The sequence below is a fragment of the Rhipicephalus microplus genome, chromosome 1 (genome assembly GCF_043290135.1).
Source record: "Rhipicephalus microplus isolate Deutch F79 chromosome 1, USDA_Rmic, whole genome shotgun sequence".
Classification (NCBI taxonomy): domain Eukaryota; kingdom Metazoa; phylum Arthropoda; class Arachnida; order Ixodida; family Ixodidae; genus Rhipicephalus; species Rhipicephalus microplus.
This window is the reverse complement of record NC_134700.1, coordinates 200,065,161-200,084,934: the sequence shown is the minus strand read 5'-3', so window position 1 is coordinate 200,084,934 and position 19,774 is coordinate 200,065,161. Positions and strand designations below refer to the sequence as shown.

Genomic DNA, 19,774 nt, shown 5'->3' with positions numbered 1-19,774 from the left:
CGTATTTTATTGGCAGTGGCCACTACAAGAAGGATTGTTCTTTTTATAGTACAAATTTCATCAGATTTAATTATATCTTTCATAAATAAAAACATATTTTCAGAATAAATTTATTTATTTTGAAAAATATATTTATTTTGAAAAATATATTTTCAAAATAAAAATAACGTGACAAGATTACCGACACAACCACGGAGGAAGGAAAGGTAGGAGAGGGCATGCCCAGCCGGCGCAGGGCGTAAAAAATGTGGCGTAAATTACGTCACAGCGGCCATATTCACTGGGCACAATGGCGGCGTTTTGTTATTGTTGATGTAGTGCAGTGCGGCACCGTTCAGGCGGTCCAGCGGCGGTGTGCATGTTATCATAAGCCTCGCACCTAACCGTGACGTACTGCAGGTGTTCGACGGCATCCATTCTTTGTGCCGCATTGTTAGCGACGCGATTTTCCTCCGGTGGTGGTTGTAACCAGGTGTCTGAACTAGAAACCCCAAAACGAGCGCGCGTATACTTACTTCGAATTTGCAGTGTCCGTCAAAACTGTGTCTAGCCTACAGCCTGACCGAAAATTCCATAAAGCCTAAAAAGAAGCACAAAAGGGTGAAAGAGTGATCTGAAAGAAGCCGTACAACAAACTTCGGTGCGTGGTTCGTCGCGCGGCAATGTCCGAAATATTATCTTTATTTTCACAAAGAAGACATCAAATAAAAAAAAAGCTTACCGTGCAACTTGCCGTGTTTATCGTAAACACCGACAGTGCAAGACTACAACACCCATACGCAGAGATTTCGTCAGCCGTATTGCGGCAAGACAACATGTTGAAATCCGTTCCGTTGGTTTCGGATAGCACCGGCGCACGCGGCGCGAAGGCCACGTGCTTTTTGAGACAGAGACGGAGTCGCGCCTTCTGCTTTCCATTCATATGTAAACAAGAGAGGAGAATTTGCCCAGTCAATATGGCCGACTTCCGGCTTCATTGCGGCTTCACAACGAGTGACGTCAGGGCCTCTCCTACCTTTCCTTCCTCCGTAGACACAACACACAAAATGCCACAACGCGCACTGGCCACTTCGGCTTGGCTTCGATGGATTTTATCTCCGTGCACTAGTACGCTTGATGCTTAAGACATGGCACCAGATGGCACGCGGTATCATCATCAATGACTGGAATGAGCAGACGACATTATTGCGGCAGTTATGGGGGGTGCGATAATTACTCGAGGGGAAAAAAAATCTTATTTTTTCTTGGGCGATGTGGGGGTGAGAGAATTATGAGAGTGCGAGGATTACGCGAGTGAGTACGGTATATTCACAACGGTCTATTTTTATTTATTTATTTATTTATTTATTTATTTATTTATTTATTTATTTACAACATACTGCAGGCCCACATGGGCCCAGGCAGGAGGGGTAAATTGCAAAACAAAAACACAGCATTTCAAAAGGCGAAAAACAAACAAAATAAACACTTACATTTCAATTTCAATGTTAGGTTATGAGAAATCGATCAGGTCAATCGACTCAACTGAATCAATCAATGATAATGGCAGTGAGTTCCATTCATTAATAGTGCGAGGAAAAAAAGAAAATTTGAAGGTGTTAGTTCTTGTATGATATGGAGTTAAAGATTGAGGATGATGATGTCTGGTTAGTCTAGTTGATAACGGGCATAGATATGGTCCAGGATGAAAAGAGAGTTTGTTATTCTTCAGAAGAAAAAGAAATTTGAGCCTGAGTATTTTACGTCTTAATTTCAATGTTTGTATTCCATGATTTTGCATGAGCGCTGTTGGCGAATCGGTGGAACGGAATTTAGAAAAAATAAATCTAACAGCTTTGCGCTGAACCATTTCAAGTGCGTTAGTATTGTGGTATTTTGTGCCGTAATGCTATTGGTTTACTTTAAATATTTAAGTAAGCACACAAAATTTTTCTTCCCGAAATGTCTTGGACATATTGTCTTACCAACAACTTTTACAAAAGCCAATTACAAAAGTCTGTATGATGTGCACACAAATATGGGCAGCTTTACGGCACTCACCGATAGAGGTTTTTAGCAAGCTACGGAAACATATTATGAAATACGACACGGTTCCTTTCTGTATGCGCATTCGTCAGCCCGTTCTGTGTTGTCGCCTTTCCGTAACGTGCTTCCGTAGTTTGCTCAAAACCTCTTAATGTCCCAGAATCTAACTGCAGGAAACGGAATGGCTAAAGCTTAATTTGTTGGAATATGGCACAGGGATGACTGACAGCAGCTGCTCAAAAAAAAGAAAGCTGAGAAAATGGAGCTCAAAGAAATAGGAGCTTGAACTTGATAAAACGCAACTTGGAAGGAAGCTGGCTTTATTTTTTATAGAAGAAATGCAACTTTGTGGCCATCTCGAGTTCCAATATGTCCTCTTTATAATTATGCCAATATGATGGCCCTGTGCCAAGGGAAAGCTGTAAATTTGCATTTTGCTATGCCCAATTTTCACATAGCTTTTGACGACAGTCCACCAGTAAAATGCTTGTTTCTTAACTTCTACTATACAGTAGAACCGCGCTGTTGTGTTCCCGTGTGTTGTGTTTTCCTAGCTGTTACGTCGTTTTCGGCCGGTCCCGGCACAGCTCCCATAGCATCCAATGCATTGGGAACCCCGCTGCTGCGTCGCAACTGTGGGACCGTTCCCGCATCATACGTTGCGAAGTGCCACGACGCGCCGGCCCGAGCGGCCATATTGTCTTTCATGTAGCTTGGCTTTGCGGCTCGACGATGAAATTGGCCGCCCAAAGTGCCGGGGGCAACACCTATGACGTATTTTCGGTTCATGCCAGCAAAAGCATGACCTTTGAGATCCGTATTTACACTCTAAGAAAGATAGTGTCTATGACGCGTTGGGGACCTAAAATTGGTTTTGGCATATGTAAAAGTAAGGTCTCCAAGACCTGTTTTTGTTTTCTTGGGATGTCACGCTGGCATCCCACTTATCGCCGCCGGGTCGCGCAGGCGGCCCGATTCAAAGGGTATAGCCCGATCGCCATCACCATCGCCCATGTGTGCCCGTGCTACCCGTGCTTGCTGCAGTCTTCTCGCATTGCCTTTGTTTCGTGTCGGTCGTTGCACAGGTTATACAAGTGTGCTGCATAGTGCCTTTACACTACCAACGCTCTAAATAGTCTTCAAACAGGATGACATCAAGAAAGCGGAAATCACTTTCGCTGCAAGAGAAGTTGAACATTCTCTGCGTTGTGAAAGAGAACCCGATACGGAAGAAGGTGTTCATAGCTAAGGAGTTAGGTCTGACGCCTTCCACCTTGAACTCCATCGTTGCAAAATGGATCGACATTGAAGAAAATGCCCGAACCTTCGACGTCAAGTGCAAGCAAGCCCGGAGTTCGGAGCACGTGCAGCTTGACTGGCATGAAGACTGTTGGTGCCAGTGGAATCGCGTACAGCAACTACGCTTCTGTTGACGACGCCGTTGTCACCTCCACGATGTTATCCGTCAACGACATCGTGGCTGAGTGCGTCGATCCGTGCACCAGTGACGAGGAAGTTGAGGAGGAGGTGGAGCGGATACCGGAGCCAACGTCCTCATCGGCCATAGCGGCACTGGATTTATTGCGAAGATATGTGCGCACCAGTGACGATGGCGAGAGCCACATGGCACTACAGGTGCTTGAAAAACACCTTGTGCTTGTCGGGCGTGAGAAGATGCACCAGACAATGCTGCATGATTTTTTCAAGCGAAAGAATTAAAATAAAACTATGTGCAGTTCACCACTACTCTTATTTCTCAATTTTTCACGTTTCTCGGCTCTTGCGTTTCCCGGCTCCTACGTTTTTTTATACGATCCCGTGAAAAACGCATCAGCGGGGTTCTACTGTACTTATCTTGGTCTAAAATCCCACTATGATGTAAAACATGATCTCAGTATTACAGAAAAAGATTAATTGAAAAACTATACATTTTTACCAAATTCACAATTCCCATTGCTATGTCCCCCCTTTAACAAGGCAGCAAATTACAATGCACACAGCTAAGTTGCGCACAAACGCATTCTGCACAAACTCATCTGTCGCTATAATGTGATAGCGATGACACTGTCTGACTCTTTTCAAGGGAGACTGTTGGCAACACAATTTTAGTTTCATTTTCACGTGCAGGCAATTTTCTGACTTTGTTTATTGGTAGAAAGATGCGTGTTGGATTGGATTATTTTCTAAGGTTGCGAATAAAGATTCTCTCGCACCTCCTTCAACTAAGTAACTCAGTCATCAACTGCCACTGGCAAGAATTATTTAATCTACCTTTCTTGCAAAGACACAAGGTGGTGCCGTGGGCTTACTGAGGCAGTCTGTACCCATTTTTCGAGCAAAGCCGAGTGTCACTGTCTATAACCTTAGTTTTTCGATTAAACGATTTTGCATGGTCTCCTGAAAGTCATTAATTGGACTGTATATGTTAACACAACGATAGAGATAATCTTTGGAGTTTTTAAAAAAAAAATGACAGCTTTGAATGACAAAGGAAATAACAAGCCACATTTAATACTTGAAAGTCGTATAATCGGGGTTCCACTATGTATGGTATCACAACTATGGAGATGACCTTTGGAATTCTATAAAAATGACAGCATTGAATGCCACAGGAAATAACAAGGCATATTTATTACTAAGGAAAGTTTACTTAAATTTGTAACAATCACTACTCTTGTATATTAAGGGGGGAGGCTACCTTCGAAGGGCAACTTTTTTGTTTGTTGAGATATCTTAATGAAATTTTCAGGGTACACTAATAGCAAAGCCATTTGAATAACCACAAAGTTTCATGCAGTTATGTTCACTGGTTCCCAAGTTACAGCCATTTATCAGGGTAGTCCACATGGGTCCCTTAGTCAGGGTTTGGAGAATTTGAAAAATGTGCTAGCACTGTGAAATTCACTATGATGATTCCTGGATAGGTGCTTTAGGGCAAGACAGAGCCCTTTTTTTAAATTTCCTTGCCAAAAAATGTTAGCAGAGCACTGAATTTAGTGTTCACAATTTGGCTCTCATCAATGAAGTTTTAGTTAATTATTACAAATTACAGACACAATAAATTGAAAAAGCGGGCTTGCCTTGCCCTGGGCAATTTATTAAGGTGCATAATAAAAAAAACCTGATAGAAATCAGACCAGCAGTTCCAGAGAGATCACCTGACTAAGCAGCCTCACTGGCCAAAAAAGTCATTCTGAGAAAATTGACTTCGAAAGTTTCAAACATTTATTATGGTCTAAAATGACCCTGCAGAGTAGCTAGATGTGTCCTTAGGCTCTCTTTTTCTTTGCCGCTTTTCCTGCTTCTCATTCATCCGTTTCTGAGCCCTTGATTCGTTCTGACGAGCAGAGCTCCACGAACTTGAAACTATTCCACAATGTGAACATACCAGCTCAAGCTTCGTGGCAAGTCCAAGCTGGGTGCCTCCTTGAACTTTCATCCCGGTCGCGAGGCAGCGCGGGCACGGGGTCTTGGACAGCATGTCGCTAAGGGCATCCCCTTGCACGAGGAAATATCTCTCGCCTTCGGTCGTAGCGGTGGCAGCTTCGGGTTCAGGCATCATCGCTTGAAACTTCCTCTCGGTCGCTGGCATAGCGCCAAGCTTTCGTTGCACAGCAGCACGTTCTCTCTCCGCCGTCGCCAACTCCTCGCACGTCCGAAAACGTGTTTGGAAGTGCACAGTCGACGACGCGGTCTCACTGTTCGGGGCCGGAATCAATGCGGTTGGCGAGCGCGACACACCAGGCGCACTTGAGCACGAAACACCAGCCTCACTCGTCACGACGGATCCTTGTGCCGATGGTGTAGAAGTCTCGTCGCTAGAAGCGTCGACGCAATCGTCTTGAAAAGATGAAGCGGAAGCATCGGTGCAACTGTCGCTGCGCGTGGGCGTGCAGGTGAGCTTCGCCATGCGTACGAGCTTCAGCTGACGCTTTCTTGAACCGAACGCGTGCCGAGTCTTAAACTTCGAAATGCCCATCGTGACCGTCAGCGCAACAATCCGCGTCCCGTGAACACGGCGGAAGATCGTCTCGTGAGGACGGTAGTGATCGTCTCGTGAAGACGGTAGAAGATCGTCTCGTGAAGACGGTGAAAGATAGAGGAGCACGTGTGACGACCGATCGGAATGATGGCAAACGGGGCACACAAAGAACGCCGGCATTGCAAGCGCCGGTGCAGACGACGAGCCGGCGCATGCCGGAGAAGCAGCTACGTCATCGCGCGCAGCAGCCAATAGGAGCCGCGCGTTCCCCCATTCCCTCGAGAGGCGCGCGCTTTGTCCAATCGCGGCTTCGCATCCAGGCAGCGGGACATTCGAAAGCTTCCGCGAGCCCCCCAATCGTGAGCGACTCCCACCTCGGAGCGCCACCGCCACTGCCGCGGGTGGCGAAAAAAAAAAAAAGCGCAAGAATTCACGAGCCAAACAACATCAAGATGGCGGCAATCGGCCGAGCGGTTGGGAAATGGCGAGCGCGCGAAGTTGGGGTATTTTTGGCGCTCGCTCGCCGCTTGCTGGCTGCCGCGGCATGTTATAAAATTTATTTGACGTACTTTCGCGATGAATTAGACATTGATATTTACAGTAGAGGCAGTTTATGAGTCATACTGCCCGAGTATGTGGTTTTCAAAAAATCGACTTTTTCGCGATTTTTCGGTTTTCAAAGGGCGCGTCCCCCCTTAAGTAAAACATTACAACACTATTATGAATAACAAGATGGCATAGCCTATAATGAGTCACTGAGAAAAGATGAACTCATAAGGCAATGTTTTACAGCAAAATATACAAAGAAATTCATTATTTCAAGCATGGTACAATGTTGATTCCAAAGGTGTGTACTGCATACAAATAGCTTGCCTATTACCTAACGAATGCTAAGTAACTCCCCCATTTTTTATTGATACGTAGTTCAAATGTGTTGTGCCTTGACACTGTACATTTGTGCGAGCATGGCACTCAAGTCGTTATCGTCATGCTAGCATTGTTGCAATTAGGATGAGCTGATGAGAGCGGCTTACCCTGAGGAACACTTGCATGAGGGTGTCCAAATGGGGCCGGAAAAAGCGTGGACACACTTCAGCCAAGTCAACAAAGCACTTGAGCACGCTGTCGTCTTCCAAGCCTTCTATACTCTCAGACACCACCTTCAAGAGTTATTACAGAAAACCACTAACTGTTACAAGTGCTAACAAATGGCTTGCACTAATTGCCACTCGTAAGTGGGAGTCGCAGAATTGTATACAGAAAATATGAAACCTCAAGATTGTTTTACAAGAGATATTGGAATAAGTCAAGAAGCAGTGGCTGGGATATTTAGCATTGCATGCTTGCTCAAGACAATGGTAAACCACAGAGCCTGCTCTGGCATCGGCACAAGCCTACAGATGCCTTTTGAAAGCCCTACTGTATCTTAAAGGGACACTAAAGGCAACTATTAGGTCCACGTTGGTTGTAAAAATAGCGGTCCAGAAACCTCATAGTGTTACTTTTGTGCAAAGGAAAGGCCTATTTTGAAATAAAATCACATTTTAGTAGTCCGCATCGGGTTAGCACACTTCAAACTACCCACCTCAAAAAGCAGACCGACCAGATCGACTGATGTCACTGTTGCCGTGCACAACGTTGCTGAGCTTTACTGTGCTAGTAGCAGCACACCGAAAGCAGCGGGAGCCACAGCAGCAACAACAGCCATCGATCAATTTCCTGCCATTGGCTCCGAGATTGCAGATGTTTTTGGTTTCAACTGCGACTCGATAGATGGCACTACCTGTCCAGTGTAACTACGCGAAAATTGAATTTTTGACCCAGTCGTGCCATTTCCCATAGTAACGCCCGGCGGTTCTTTTTTCCGTGAACCAAACAGAAACAAACAAGCACCATTGTATTGCGTCTCTTGATGCACGAACGGTTTCTTATTTAAGGCAGCTAGATCAACCACTAGTGATTAATTGTAGGTGGTCCGTCTGAGGTCATCAGGATCGTTTTGAGAATTTCGTACTGCGGCACATGTGTTCTTGTGCATTTACCTTAATTTCTCGGGAAGTGGTGCACTGTTGTTGATAATGTTGTCATACATTAAGCTTTCACTCTGATATAAATTGTTATTTGACTTTAGAGTCCCTTTAAGTGCACTGCTTAAGGGTCGACTTATCTAATTTCACTATGCAGTCTGCTCAGCTCTGCAGCACTGACAATGGCTGCATAATGTTATTTTTAACAAGGTTCAACAGGTCATGCAATAATTCAAACCAATCGTAAGCTAGCTTGGCAAAGGAAACAAATTTGTATAGCAAATTTTTAGTTTTTATTTATCATCAACCCCTTTAAAACTAAAAATACCTCCAGTAATCACCAACTACGGCTAACACTCGGACTGAGCCAATACAGGCACCAAGCCGTAAAAAGCTGCCACAGTGCATTTGTCGTGCAAGTTTCGCGCTACACATCCAACATTAGATAATTAAAGTTTAAGCTACAATACGAACTTCTTGCACTAGCCATGCAAAATTTGCATTATTCACAAAAGTGATGCTCGAGAACATGATGCAAACTCTCCCACCTCCTGTGGCTGCTGAAATTGCCAGCGCACATGCATTGTTTTGCTAACATCAACAATGCCCACTTTACAGTAAACGTCAAATTTTTTCGCTTTTTTTTTTTTTTTCAACTTATAGCCCTAACGAAAGCTCTTGAAATTTTATACAAGCCACAGCAACACAGTGTAAGAGTAATGCCAGACTTGCAGAAGAACCTCAGCTACAGAATTTGTATCCTTTTGCATACAAAACATTCTGGCATGCAGTACAACAAGGATTTGCTTAAACTTAGCAAAGTATTTGAGAGGAACCTAAACATAGGAAATGTTGCACGTACAAGACTCCTCTCACAATAATTTGTGATCGCGCAAGCACAGCCTTTTTGTAGCCAGCTCACCTGAAGCATTGCAGGCAAGGAATCCACAAACAACCTCTGAATGGCCAATTCCTTTTCGTGCACAAGAATGAAAGCGATGATGGCCTTCACAGCAGCAAATCGTACCTGCACACAATAGGTTTCGCTACTAAGCAGAGCCTTCACAAACTGTAACACAGTCGAACCTCGGTACAACGAACGCAGCTTCAACGAAATTCCCGCTTCAACGAAAAATTCACGGTTCCCCATCAGCAGTCCATAGAATTCGATACATAAATATTGTTGCCACAACGAACACTTTTTCTCCTGCCATCCTGCTTCAACCAAATTTCACGATACAATTCCAGGCTCAGATATTTATTGCTATACAGTAAAGCCAATCTTTTACATTTTGATGCATTTTCAGAACCTGAAAATAGGTCGACAAAGTCTAAAACACACGTTGGCACCACCAAGAACAACTGCTGTTCAGCAAGTATGGGCGCCACCATTGCTCAATAGTGATGGCAATAAAACTGTCCTGCTTTTGTCACTGGCAAAAGCAGGGCAGTCACAACGATTGGATTTACTGTATATCCGCAGACGGTCCGAAACTGAAGCTCAGTTGCTTAGTTCATTGTTTTCTTCGCGCAGCTGCTGGGTGCATCTGCAGAACGATGCGTTTTTTAATTCCAATGATCATTCTGTTCTTGTTTGGCCAGTGTGGTAACTAATCAGAGTGGCTGTTCGTCCGCCTTATCGATAAAATCAGCTTGCCGCGAGTGATGGATGATAAGAATGGCACAAAATAAGGCAAAAGTCATCGCTCCACAATACCCTGCTGCCATCTTGGCGTTTTGACGGCGGACAGCTGCTGGTGTTAACGTGTTAATGCAACTGTTAGGTTCGTTCACGAAAACGATTGTTGTCATTGTTTCAGAGTGCTTTTCACCTTGGCCTGGCTATGCATGGGTGAGAATCGTGTCGTGATGCAGCTGGTATAGTATAAAAAGAAGCGAACCCTTTTTGAATTTTGAGAATAAAGGTTCCTTTGTTTTGCTAGTTCAGATCGGCTATATTTTTTTCGATTTCACTACAACGAAATTTTTTTCTGCACCCCTTCAGTTTCATTGTAGCGGGGTTCGACTGTGCACTAAAAATTTTTAAAAAGCAGCTTTTGTTTTAAATATATGCAGTTTGACGTGAAAACAAGAAGGAAGCGAATTTTCCAATCATGCTACTGAATCTGTAGAGAAGTACAAATTGAGGACGAAATTTCCTAAAGCGAGTGTCTGTTTAAAATATGAACAGATCACGCAGCTCTCGACAGTGCTCTGCTACAAAACATGAAAAGCCTCCCCAATCGTTCTGCTATCTCACCACTGTTCTTTATTTATACATTAGTATCAGATTTTGCAAATTATTACTCTAAAAAAAATTGGCCCCGAATCTGCATGTTATGTCGTCGAAAGACAATCTTGCATCCAGAGAAAGTGAACAAAACATTTATTTGATGTTCTGCGCAAGAAAATCGGTGAATGGTATTCTGGAGGCGCTGCGTTAGAGTGCCTCGAGCGTGCAGCGAAGGCAAAAGAGCGCATCGAGGCACGTTATACACGAGCACCATCTGGCATTTATCTTCTAAAACGAATGAAGGCATGCGCGCCTGCGGAGAAAGATGCGTGCCATTCTCGGAGGCGATAAGGTGTAAAACGCAAAGCGATGGACAGGTGCCACCACCATCTCGTTTTAGCAAAGCACCACCTCAGCACTTGTCTTTTTGAGCATCGCATCGCACTGCCAGCGCATCGTGTTTAACGCTACGTTCCTTAGCATTACTTGTGTGTGCCTTCTCTAATATAAAGGCACACATACAAAACATTGATGTGTTGTTGTAGTACCTCAGATATGCGCAACAATTGCTTTTTATTTGACAATCGCACAAGTATGAATGCTAAATCTTGAGCAATATTGGTGGGCGCTGCGGATGGGGTCGGCCGTTTGAGGTATCGTTAAGAGCGGATAAACAGACAAATGTACAGATAGACAGGAAGGCCAAAATTTTTTCGTCTAGATCACCAAGAAAGACTAGCATCTTTAAAATATTTTCGTGGGCATTTACAAACACCTGCTGCAAGCATGGAATGTTTCGAATCATAGGCTTTCCTACCTTCAACCCCAGTGCATAACACTGCATGACAACATCCACAATACATGAAGTTCCTATCAAATTCAGATTGTTGCCTACCTTATGCTTTCACACAAATGAAAATTCTTTGAATGCTCCTGGTGCACTGCATAGACCGCTCACAGAAACAGAGCCAGAGATTAATCAAGTAACAGGATGGCTATTACAAATCACGAGTTACAATGATCCAAACACTTTCTAACAAAATAAGCTTAGCAAATTGACTTCTCTTGTGTGAGTGTGTGCAATGTGTCAAATAAGCAGCAGGTAACATATTAACAAGACATATCCTGCAAGGCACAGTGCTTCGATCAGAGACTAACTTACATTGGCATTGCTTGCATCAGCTAAGCTTTGCACCAGCATCTGCCGAATCATTTCCATGTAGCGGCTCTGCTGGTTTCCAAAAATTCCAGGAACAGACCTGCAAAGGTTGAATATCACCATTAATAAAGCATGTTGCTAAACAAGTTCATTCATACTTGAAAGGTGAAATGTAGCATGCACAAGTTATGCACGGCCTAGTAAGAAAAACACAGTAAGCACATGTGTTTTTCTACCTATGTGGTGTGCAATTCGTCCATGCCATTTAGTATACCTTTCAAGTTTGAGGACCACTCTGCACAGTGCCCAAGAATGGTTGCTCACACACATGTGCAGGAACTCGAAACAAAAATGAAGTGCTGCCCTTGATTTTGTTTGACTAACCCAATGGCAGAAGCATGAAAAATGCAGCTGCAACTGAAATTCACATCTCGATCAGTAACGGTGAGTATGACTGCTTACGTGAATATTTGCAGTGCAGATTCTCTGAGCAAGGGGTTGGTGGAGCTGGCACACTGGAACAAAAATCTCAGAAACTCCGGCCAGTGGTTGTTGGCATCGTCGTCTGCACAAATAAAGCATGAAAAAAACAGGCAGACTCGAAAATTGACATAATAGAAAAAATAATGCTCTTTCTCAATACCTAACAACTTCCACAGCTTATTAAACAGTTTTCATTAGTGACACGGCTATCTGCCATGTATACATATGTGAATGTAACAACATTACTGTTTTATGTGAAGTTACACATTTTCATTCTAAATTTGTTTCTGTGTTAGAATGTTATTCTCATACTGGGCTCATAGAATCACGTATGAAATTCTGAACGCTTACAACTATGCTATAATAGTTAATCCTGCCAAGGTTCAAGTTCAGTTAGCATCAAGGCCAGAGACTTCGTGAAGGAATAATGCCTATAAAACGTTGCAGGGTTTCATAGTAAATAAATTAAACAAAATGTGTACACTCCTAGATCGATAGATATAGTGGGCATCAAATAAAAAGGGTTAATTAAATATTAAACAAATACATACTAAGTCGGCCAAGGCTGACCACACCCTGACCACCATAAATAAGAACACACTTTTACAATTGCCATGTTGCAGCATGCACAAATTGAAATCCCGAGCAGGGGTGGCCTGCAAGAACATACCAATTAGCTTGCGAGCAAGTTCAGCTGCACATTCACATAGTCGCTTGCGCATGGTGTTGCTTGCTTCAGTTTCAATGCTTTGCAGCAACTGCTCCTTGATCTGCTGCTGGTTAGCGGCCGGCAGCTTGGGGAAGCTAGAGTCGAACTCTGTTGACAGCAGGCGCCGCAGCAGCACAGCCGCCAGCACCCGCATCTCCTCTGGTCCCGCAGAGGGGCCCATGGCCCCGAGCAGGAACAGCACACGGTTGCTCGCAGGAACCGCATCGTAGGCCGTCTGCATAAGAAAGACCATGCTTATCGTACTGCCACGTGGCTTCACAATGGTCATGGCTCACAATGTTTGGCAAAGTGCACTGTAATATGAACTAGAAACCAGTACCCTCTATCACACTAAACAGATATTGTAATTCAGTTTACGGGATGAATGCCCACCAAGCTCCCTGTAGAGTGTTTAACATTCCCCAACTCCCTCCCCTGAATACCGAAGATGGGCAAGGAGGAAGCAAGGCATAGAGAGACTGGCGAAGGATCAATCACTTGAGATGCTTCTCGTTCTGAAATGCCCACACCGTGAAATGTCGAACTTCTCTAAGCATTCCCCATTGTCCTTATCAACTTCACCTTCACTTTGTGCAAATATAATCTCTCCCTGAGGACCCATGAAATGAGAAATACACTGAGCCGGTGGGCATTCAGTGAACATGAAACCAACGTGAGCACCGTTACAAAATGTGCGTAGTTCAGAAGCAATATCATTAGGTATTTCTGCCTATATTCGCTTTCGTACGTCTTTCAAAAAGAGGAAGCAGGTGGTTTCAAATATTAGTTTACACAGCGTCGTTCATCACCTAGGTATATTCGAATATAGATTGTGAATGGCACATTTGTGAACCACGCCCTTTTGATAACAGTGGCTAATTAGCTATCTATATTCTATATTCAAGATCAGCTAGCATCAAGATTGATTGATTTGTGGGGTTTAACGTCCCAAAACCACCATATGATTATGAGAGACGCCGTAGTGGACAGCTCCGGAAATTACGACCACCTGGGGTTCTTTAACGTGCGCCCAAATCTGAGCACACGGGCCTACAACATTTCCGCCTCCATCGGAGCTAGCATCAAGGCCAAAGGGCAAAGACTGCATGAAGGAAGATCCTACAGGCCATGAAGCCCAGGCACAAACTAAGTCCCTACTCTTTAAGTAAGGTAGGGAGCAGTGCACTTAGAAAGTCACTTTTTTAAATGTGTTATGTAAACTTCTTATGCTATTTATGTTTGAATTTTGTGTTTACAATTTCAGGTTGCTTGAAACTAATGTATTGAATATATATATTGTTTAAGCTTGCACTGTCACGGACTGCGGAGGGACAAGGGCCTTTGTCAGGCTGTTCGCCTTTAGCCCTTTGCCCCTGCAGTGAGCTCTGTATCTGGCTTACTGTAAATAAAAATACTACTACTACTACTACTATCATACATCCCTGCATTCCTTCACCATCATCAGCCATTGCACTTGCGCCCAAAGGAAATGCTGCGGCAAATTTCGATGGTGAATTCACGTTGAAAAGTTAACGCTGCCTATATTCAAGATCAGCTAGCATCAAGATTGATTGATTTGTGGGGTTTAACGTCCCAAAACCACCATATGATTATGAGAGACGCCATAGTGGACAGCTCCGGAAATTACGACCACCTGAGGTTCTTTAACGTGCGCCCAAATCTGAGCACACGGGCCTACAACATTTCCGCCTCCATCGGGGCTAGCATCAAGGCCAAAGGGCAAAGACTGCATGAAGGAAGATCCTACAGGCCGTGAAGCACAGGCACAAACTAAGTCCCTACTCTTTAAGTAAGGTAGGGAGCAGTGCACTTAGAAAGTCACTTTACCTTGATTCACATTTTCATATCTAACTTGGGAGTTTCGACACTCGAAAAAAACGCACCCAATGCAAGGGCATCTATTGACATGTGAACACTCCTTATAAGTACAAGCTTTGTTAATTAATAATGATGTACCTTTAGATGGAGCCGACAAGCAGTTAACAGAAAACTGCAGACCATGACAAGATGCACAACTTCTAGAACACTTCCATCAACTTTGCTGCTGCAACTATGGACTACTAAACAAGCGCCTTTCTGGCATGATGTTTGGTGCTGTCACCTGAGGACAATGCAAGTAACATGAAATGGACAGAATATGTAGCAGAGAAAAAAGGTAGTGCTGATGCCATTCACAATGACTCTTGATGTTTAACACATCCACAAATAATGTCTGTTTTGTGCTTGAAAGTGTACTACCAACAGCAAAAGATTGTGAGATGTTGGATTCACAACGAAATACGAATTTCTGCTATATCGGTGCTTAAAGCTTGTAATCAAGCTGGTGACTATAGGATGGGATGCAAAGCGCAGTATGGAACATTTATTTCAAAATTACATTCCCAGACAAAGCGGGAATTTAGCTTTATCGAACATTTGACGGTCCCGCAAGCTTTTGCTGTTAATAGTACATTGATTAGCCACACAAGAATATTTAGGTAATATTTTATCATCCTGAATAATTCGATTAATATGTGGGGTTTAACATCCCAAGTATTGTATTATCCTGTTATGCTAAAGAAACAAAACATGGGTAAGGGTGGTGGCTACTAGTATAAACTGATCCCACTTTCTACCTGAGAAAGTACCAGTGGCGAAGGCAGCTGCCATCCTCCGTTCTGGCCTTTGACATCTCGACAGTCAGGCACATCTGAAGCTTCTGATGACACATGGATTTGAGAAGTTTACTGGAGCTCGCACATGATAAACATGCCTCACTAACTCTGCTTTGCAACGTCATTCAGCCACTGTGTTGGTCAAAAAAAAAAAAGTGAGGAAAAACTGAAGAAAGCCGGTGATTTAATATTCATGCTGCTTTCCTCACACAGTTACGGATAATTAAGCCCTAAATATTTAATACGGCAGTTTTATATCAAGTTCAACGTGTTCTCCTTTTAAAAGCGATGCCTTTGTAACTCGCCGCAGTTTGTGCAGTGTCACGAGAAAACTCAAGTGGGTAAGCACCAAAAGAATTGGGCAAGCAACACTACCGTGTACAGCAGGAACGAAAATGAACACCTGAAAAAGGAAGAAAGAAAGCGGGGAAATAGAGAGAGAAAGAGATATAAGATTGTGATATAAGCGCAGAGAAACAAGCAGAGAGGTGGGGGGGGAGGCGAAAGATAGAGAATGAAAGATGAAATACTGGGAAAAATAATGAGACACAGGGAAGGCCATCCAGCTGCACTCTTTCTTCAGGCTTGGAGTGCAAGACTGCCATAATTTTTTTTTTAAATAAAACTTCAGTATGTATCTGTTTGCTACCAGCAAAACAATGACAAGCACAAGGAACTGAACAGGTGCTAGAATGATAAGCCTTGTCTATTTTAAAATACAGCAGGTACTTTGTGCATCAAGTCACTCTGAAGTGACAAGCAACTCACTACCACCAGCAAAGCCAACTGTATGGTAGTAATCTTGCAAACACAACACACCCATTAAAGTTTACACGAAAGATTGAGTGGCAGTCTCTCAACAAGAATGATGGAAATCGGTGAATGGAAAGAAGTTACGAGTCCTCAAAGTTCAAAACTCGAGCATACGACGACGAGAAACGTGCTCTTTCGCATTTCGCTCGTCTGCTGACATCAAAGACCGTTTCCAATCACAGCACGCGCCTCATAAACATATTCCAGAAATGTCACCAACACCTCGTTACGGCTCTTTCTGACGGTGTCGGTAGCATGGTTACTTCGAACTACGTGCGTCTAGAAGCAGATGCTCCCACGGTCACACTATGCAAGATACACACATACGCTTTGGGCGGGGTCACTTTTCGGCTTGCATGCACAACGCATTCTGCGACAACGTCGGCGCCCACCACCTGTCGCATTTTCAGCTCACCGAAAATGCAGCATGCCTTTTCAGTTTTAGTTGCTGGCCAACGCCTCCTCTACGAAGATGCCTGCGACTTGAGCCGAAGAGCCATTTCCCGGTTCTCTTCTGTTCTCTCCTCCTCCGCCCCCTCAAACAGTGTCGGCTGCAAGCGCTCGTTGTGGCGACTGCTTAAAACCTTGAAGCCTCTGAGATTAAAGCAATGTCTACTGCCGTCTCGGAGGCAACACGGTTATGTTTATAAGATGGTGTCACTTCCGAATCCAGTGGAAGTAGTAGTGTCGGCTTTAGGAGCTCCTTGCGGAGAAAGCACTAAACTACGGGGAACCTCTCGTCCCCATGGGAAAGCGTGTGATGTTACAGGCATCTTTCTAGAGGAGGCGTGCTGGCGCACCGTAGCCTCGTTTCCAGGCTAAGTGTTGTGTTCGTTATTCTTAAGATAGATCATTTAGGAATAGGAATAATTTCTTTCTGAGAAACTATAAAAAAGGTTTCTGCCATTTTTAGCATTCACTCGTATGGCCTAGCTACCACCATATGAATAATACACACCATTTCTCACGTCAAGCCAATCAAAAACGAACGGTGTTTCTCGTCACGTCGCATGACACGACGTCACTTCCCATAACAAAAATAGCCGATGTGTGTCGCCGTAGTCTGAAATCAAGGTAGTCTGTCCTGTGAATTAAAATTATAACAGCGTCGATTTCAGCGTTGTCGCGATTGATTGATTGATATGTGGGGTTTAACGTCCCAAAATCACCATATGATTATGAGAGACGCCGTAGTGGAGGGCTCCGGAAATTTCGACAACCTGCGATTCTTAAATGTGCACCCAAATCTGAGCACACGGGCCTACAACATTTCCGCTTCCACGGGAATGCAGCCGCTGCAGCCGGGATTCGAACCTGCGACCTGCGGGTCAGCAGCCGAGAACCTTAGCCACTAGACCACCGCGGCGGGGCGGCGTTGTCGTGTGCGCAACGATAACAGCTCGTTCCGCAGCACCAGAAGAACCGATGAAAAATACATGCACAAATAGTGTCCCTATAAAGGGACCCAGCGACATTTCTGCGACAGCCTTACTTAGCACAGGAACGCGAGTAGGAATGATTGCCTAGACACATGCAACAAGTATGATGGAAATTAGTGCACGAAAAATAAATTTACGAGTCCTCAAAGTTCACGACTCGAGCAGATGATGAGGAGAAATGTTAGCTTTCACATTTCACTTGCCTGCTGACGTCAAAGAAAGGTTCCAATCACAGCGCACGTCTCATTAAGACATACAAAAATTTTTACCTCATCGTGGCCTTTGCACAATACCTCTCTACCGCTCTTTTTGACGGAGTGGTAAGCATCTTTATTAAGAACCATGCGCTTCGGGTGGGAGACGCTCCCACGGTCACACTGTGTAAGATACATACGCTTTGGACAGGGTCGCTTCTTAGCTTGCAAGCAAGAAGCGTTCTACTGCAACACTGCGTTCGCCGCATGTCACATTTTCAGCTTGCTAAAAACGCAGCGTGCATTTCCACATTTAGTTGCTGGCGTACCATAGCCTTGTTCGCAGACTAAGTGTCATGTTCTTTGTTCTGAAAGTACATCATTTAGACACAGCAATGAATTTTTCCTGAGAAAATATAAAAAGTTTTCTGTTTTTAGCATAGCTACCTAGCTAACCAGCCTAGCTACCATCATTTGAATATTTCACGCTACTTGTCAATCAAGCCAATCAAAAGTGAATATTCGGTCTTTGTCATCGCGTTACACGGCATGACGTCACTTCCCACAACAAAAATAGCCTATGTGTGTCGCCATAGTCGGAAACTAAGGTAGTTTGTCACGTGAATTAAAATTATAACAGCTTCGATTTTGGCAATGCCACTTGCGCAATGATATCGGCGCATTCCAGCGCCAGAAGAACCTATGAAAAACACATGCTCAAATTGTGTCGCAGGGCCCCTTTAAGTGTGCTTTAAATGTATAATCACAGCATCAAAAGTTTAACACAAAACTGGTAACATTATCAGCAAATTTAGCACCCTAGCCTATCTATAGTGTCTGCCACTAGAGCAGCTCAGCCTGACAGAGTTGTAATTTCATTGAAAGGATCACTGTCCTAGTACTTAGCGAGTGCAAGGCCTTACACGCACGAAAGTGCCATGACTGAGGAGTTTATCAAGCAAAAAAAAAAAGCAGAGAACTTGAAACACCTTTGGTGAATACTGAATTCACGTCAAGATTGAAAGCCCTTCCGACCCTTTTTCCGATGAGCATAGAGTGCTTGCATAAAAACTAAACCTAATACAAGGCACTTTTCTTTCAGTTGAAGCTTTCAATGAAACTGGAAAGTGCTTCAAAATTTAATTGAAGCAAGAACTTCCAACAGCATAATGCTTTCAAGACCCAAACTGCCATGTTATGCAAGAATGAAAAAGCTACTACACTATAGTAAAGTGACAATAAGTAGAGGTCCTAATACCATCAGCTGTAGCCCTGCAAGCATAATTTTTTTCTTTCCAGCTTGTGTTCCAACACAATGACCTTTTTTGCGCAATAAGTACTGCCCCACCCTTAAAGCATATGCAAGAACCTCAGATAGAAAGCACATTCTAAGTGGCCTCAATCAAATGACAGCACCTCGCATCAGACATGAATAGCAGATGAAAAGCACTTCAATTGGCTGGCCAGCTTTTAAAGAGAGCTTACATGCACATTGCTTAATAACTGGCACTCATGTGACTGCTTTAGCTCATTTCGTATGCCAAATCCTGATGAGTTAATGCATGAAATAACAAAGAAGGAAATGCAAGAGGTGCAAAAACTGAAATTCCAATGACCATTTTCATTCATTGTGGCAAAATCTGTTTCTTCTTATAACTATGGCTAATATACAGGACTTCAGAGTTGCATCCAATATGATAAAAAGCAATGACTATCACTATGTCAGCTTTAGAAAAGAAATTGGCTTCTTGCCAAGGCGCACTTTATCCAAATTATTTGTGAACAGCAAGGTTTGTTCCTGTCTGCCATTAACTAAGCTAAATGAAACACAAGGCTGCATGTTTTAGTTTGTTATTAAATGTGCATCAGTTATGTATGCATGAAATTGTGCGTTCTGCACAATTCCTGCTAGAATGATGTACCATGATGAACCCCAGCGCTAAACAGTTTCTCATACCCGTCACATGCTTATCTAGAACCAGAGACATCTATGGACTAAGCGGTACAGTGCATGGGGCAGGAAGCTTTATTACTG

General features: G+C 43.7%; 1 protein-coding gene across 1 annotated transcript in view; it reads right to left on the bottom strand.

Moving 5' to 3' along the window:
• Karybeta3 (karyopherin beta 3) overlaps positions 1-19,774 on the bottom strand; it is a 59,532-nt gene that overhangs the window by 37,775 nt on the left and 1,983 nt on the right. Inside the window, exons 2-6 of the mRNA XM_037412552.2 lie at positions 12,580-12,853; positions 11,889-11,991; positions 11,430-11,526; positions 8,957-9,061; positions 7,042-7,167 (exon numbers count right to left, since the gene is read on the bottom strand). Of these exons, the coding sequence (XP_037268449.2) occupies positions 7,042-7,167; positions 8,957-9,061; positions 11,430-11,526; positions 11,889-11,991; positions 12,580-12,853 (705 nt within the window). The remainder of the gene's footprint in view (positions 1-7,041; positions 7,168-8,956; positions 9,062-11,429; positions 11,527-11,888; positions 11,992-12,579; positions 12,854-19,774) is intronic.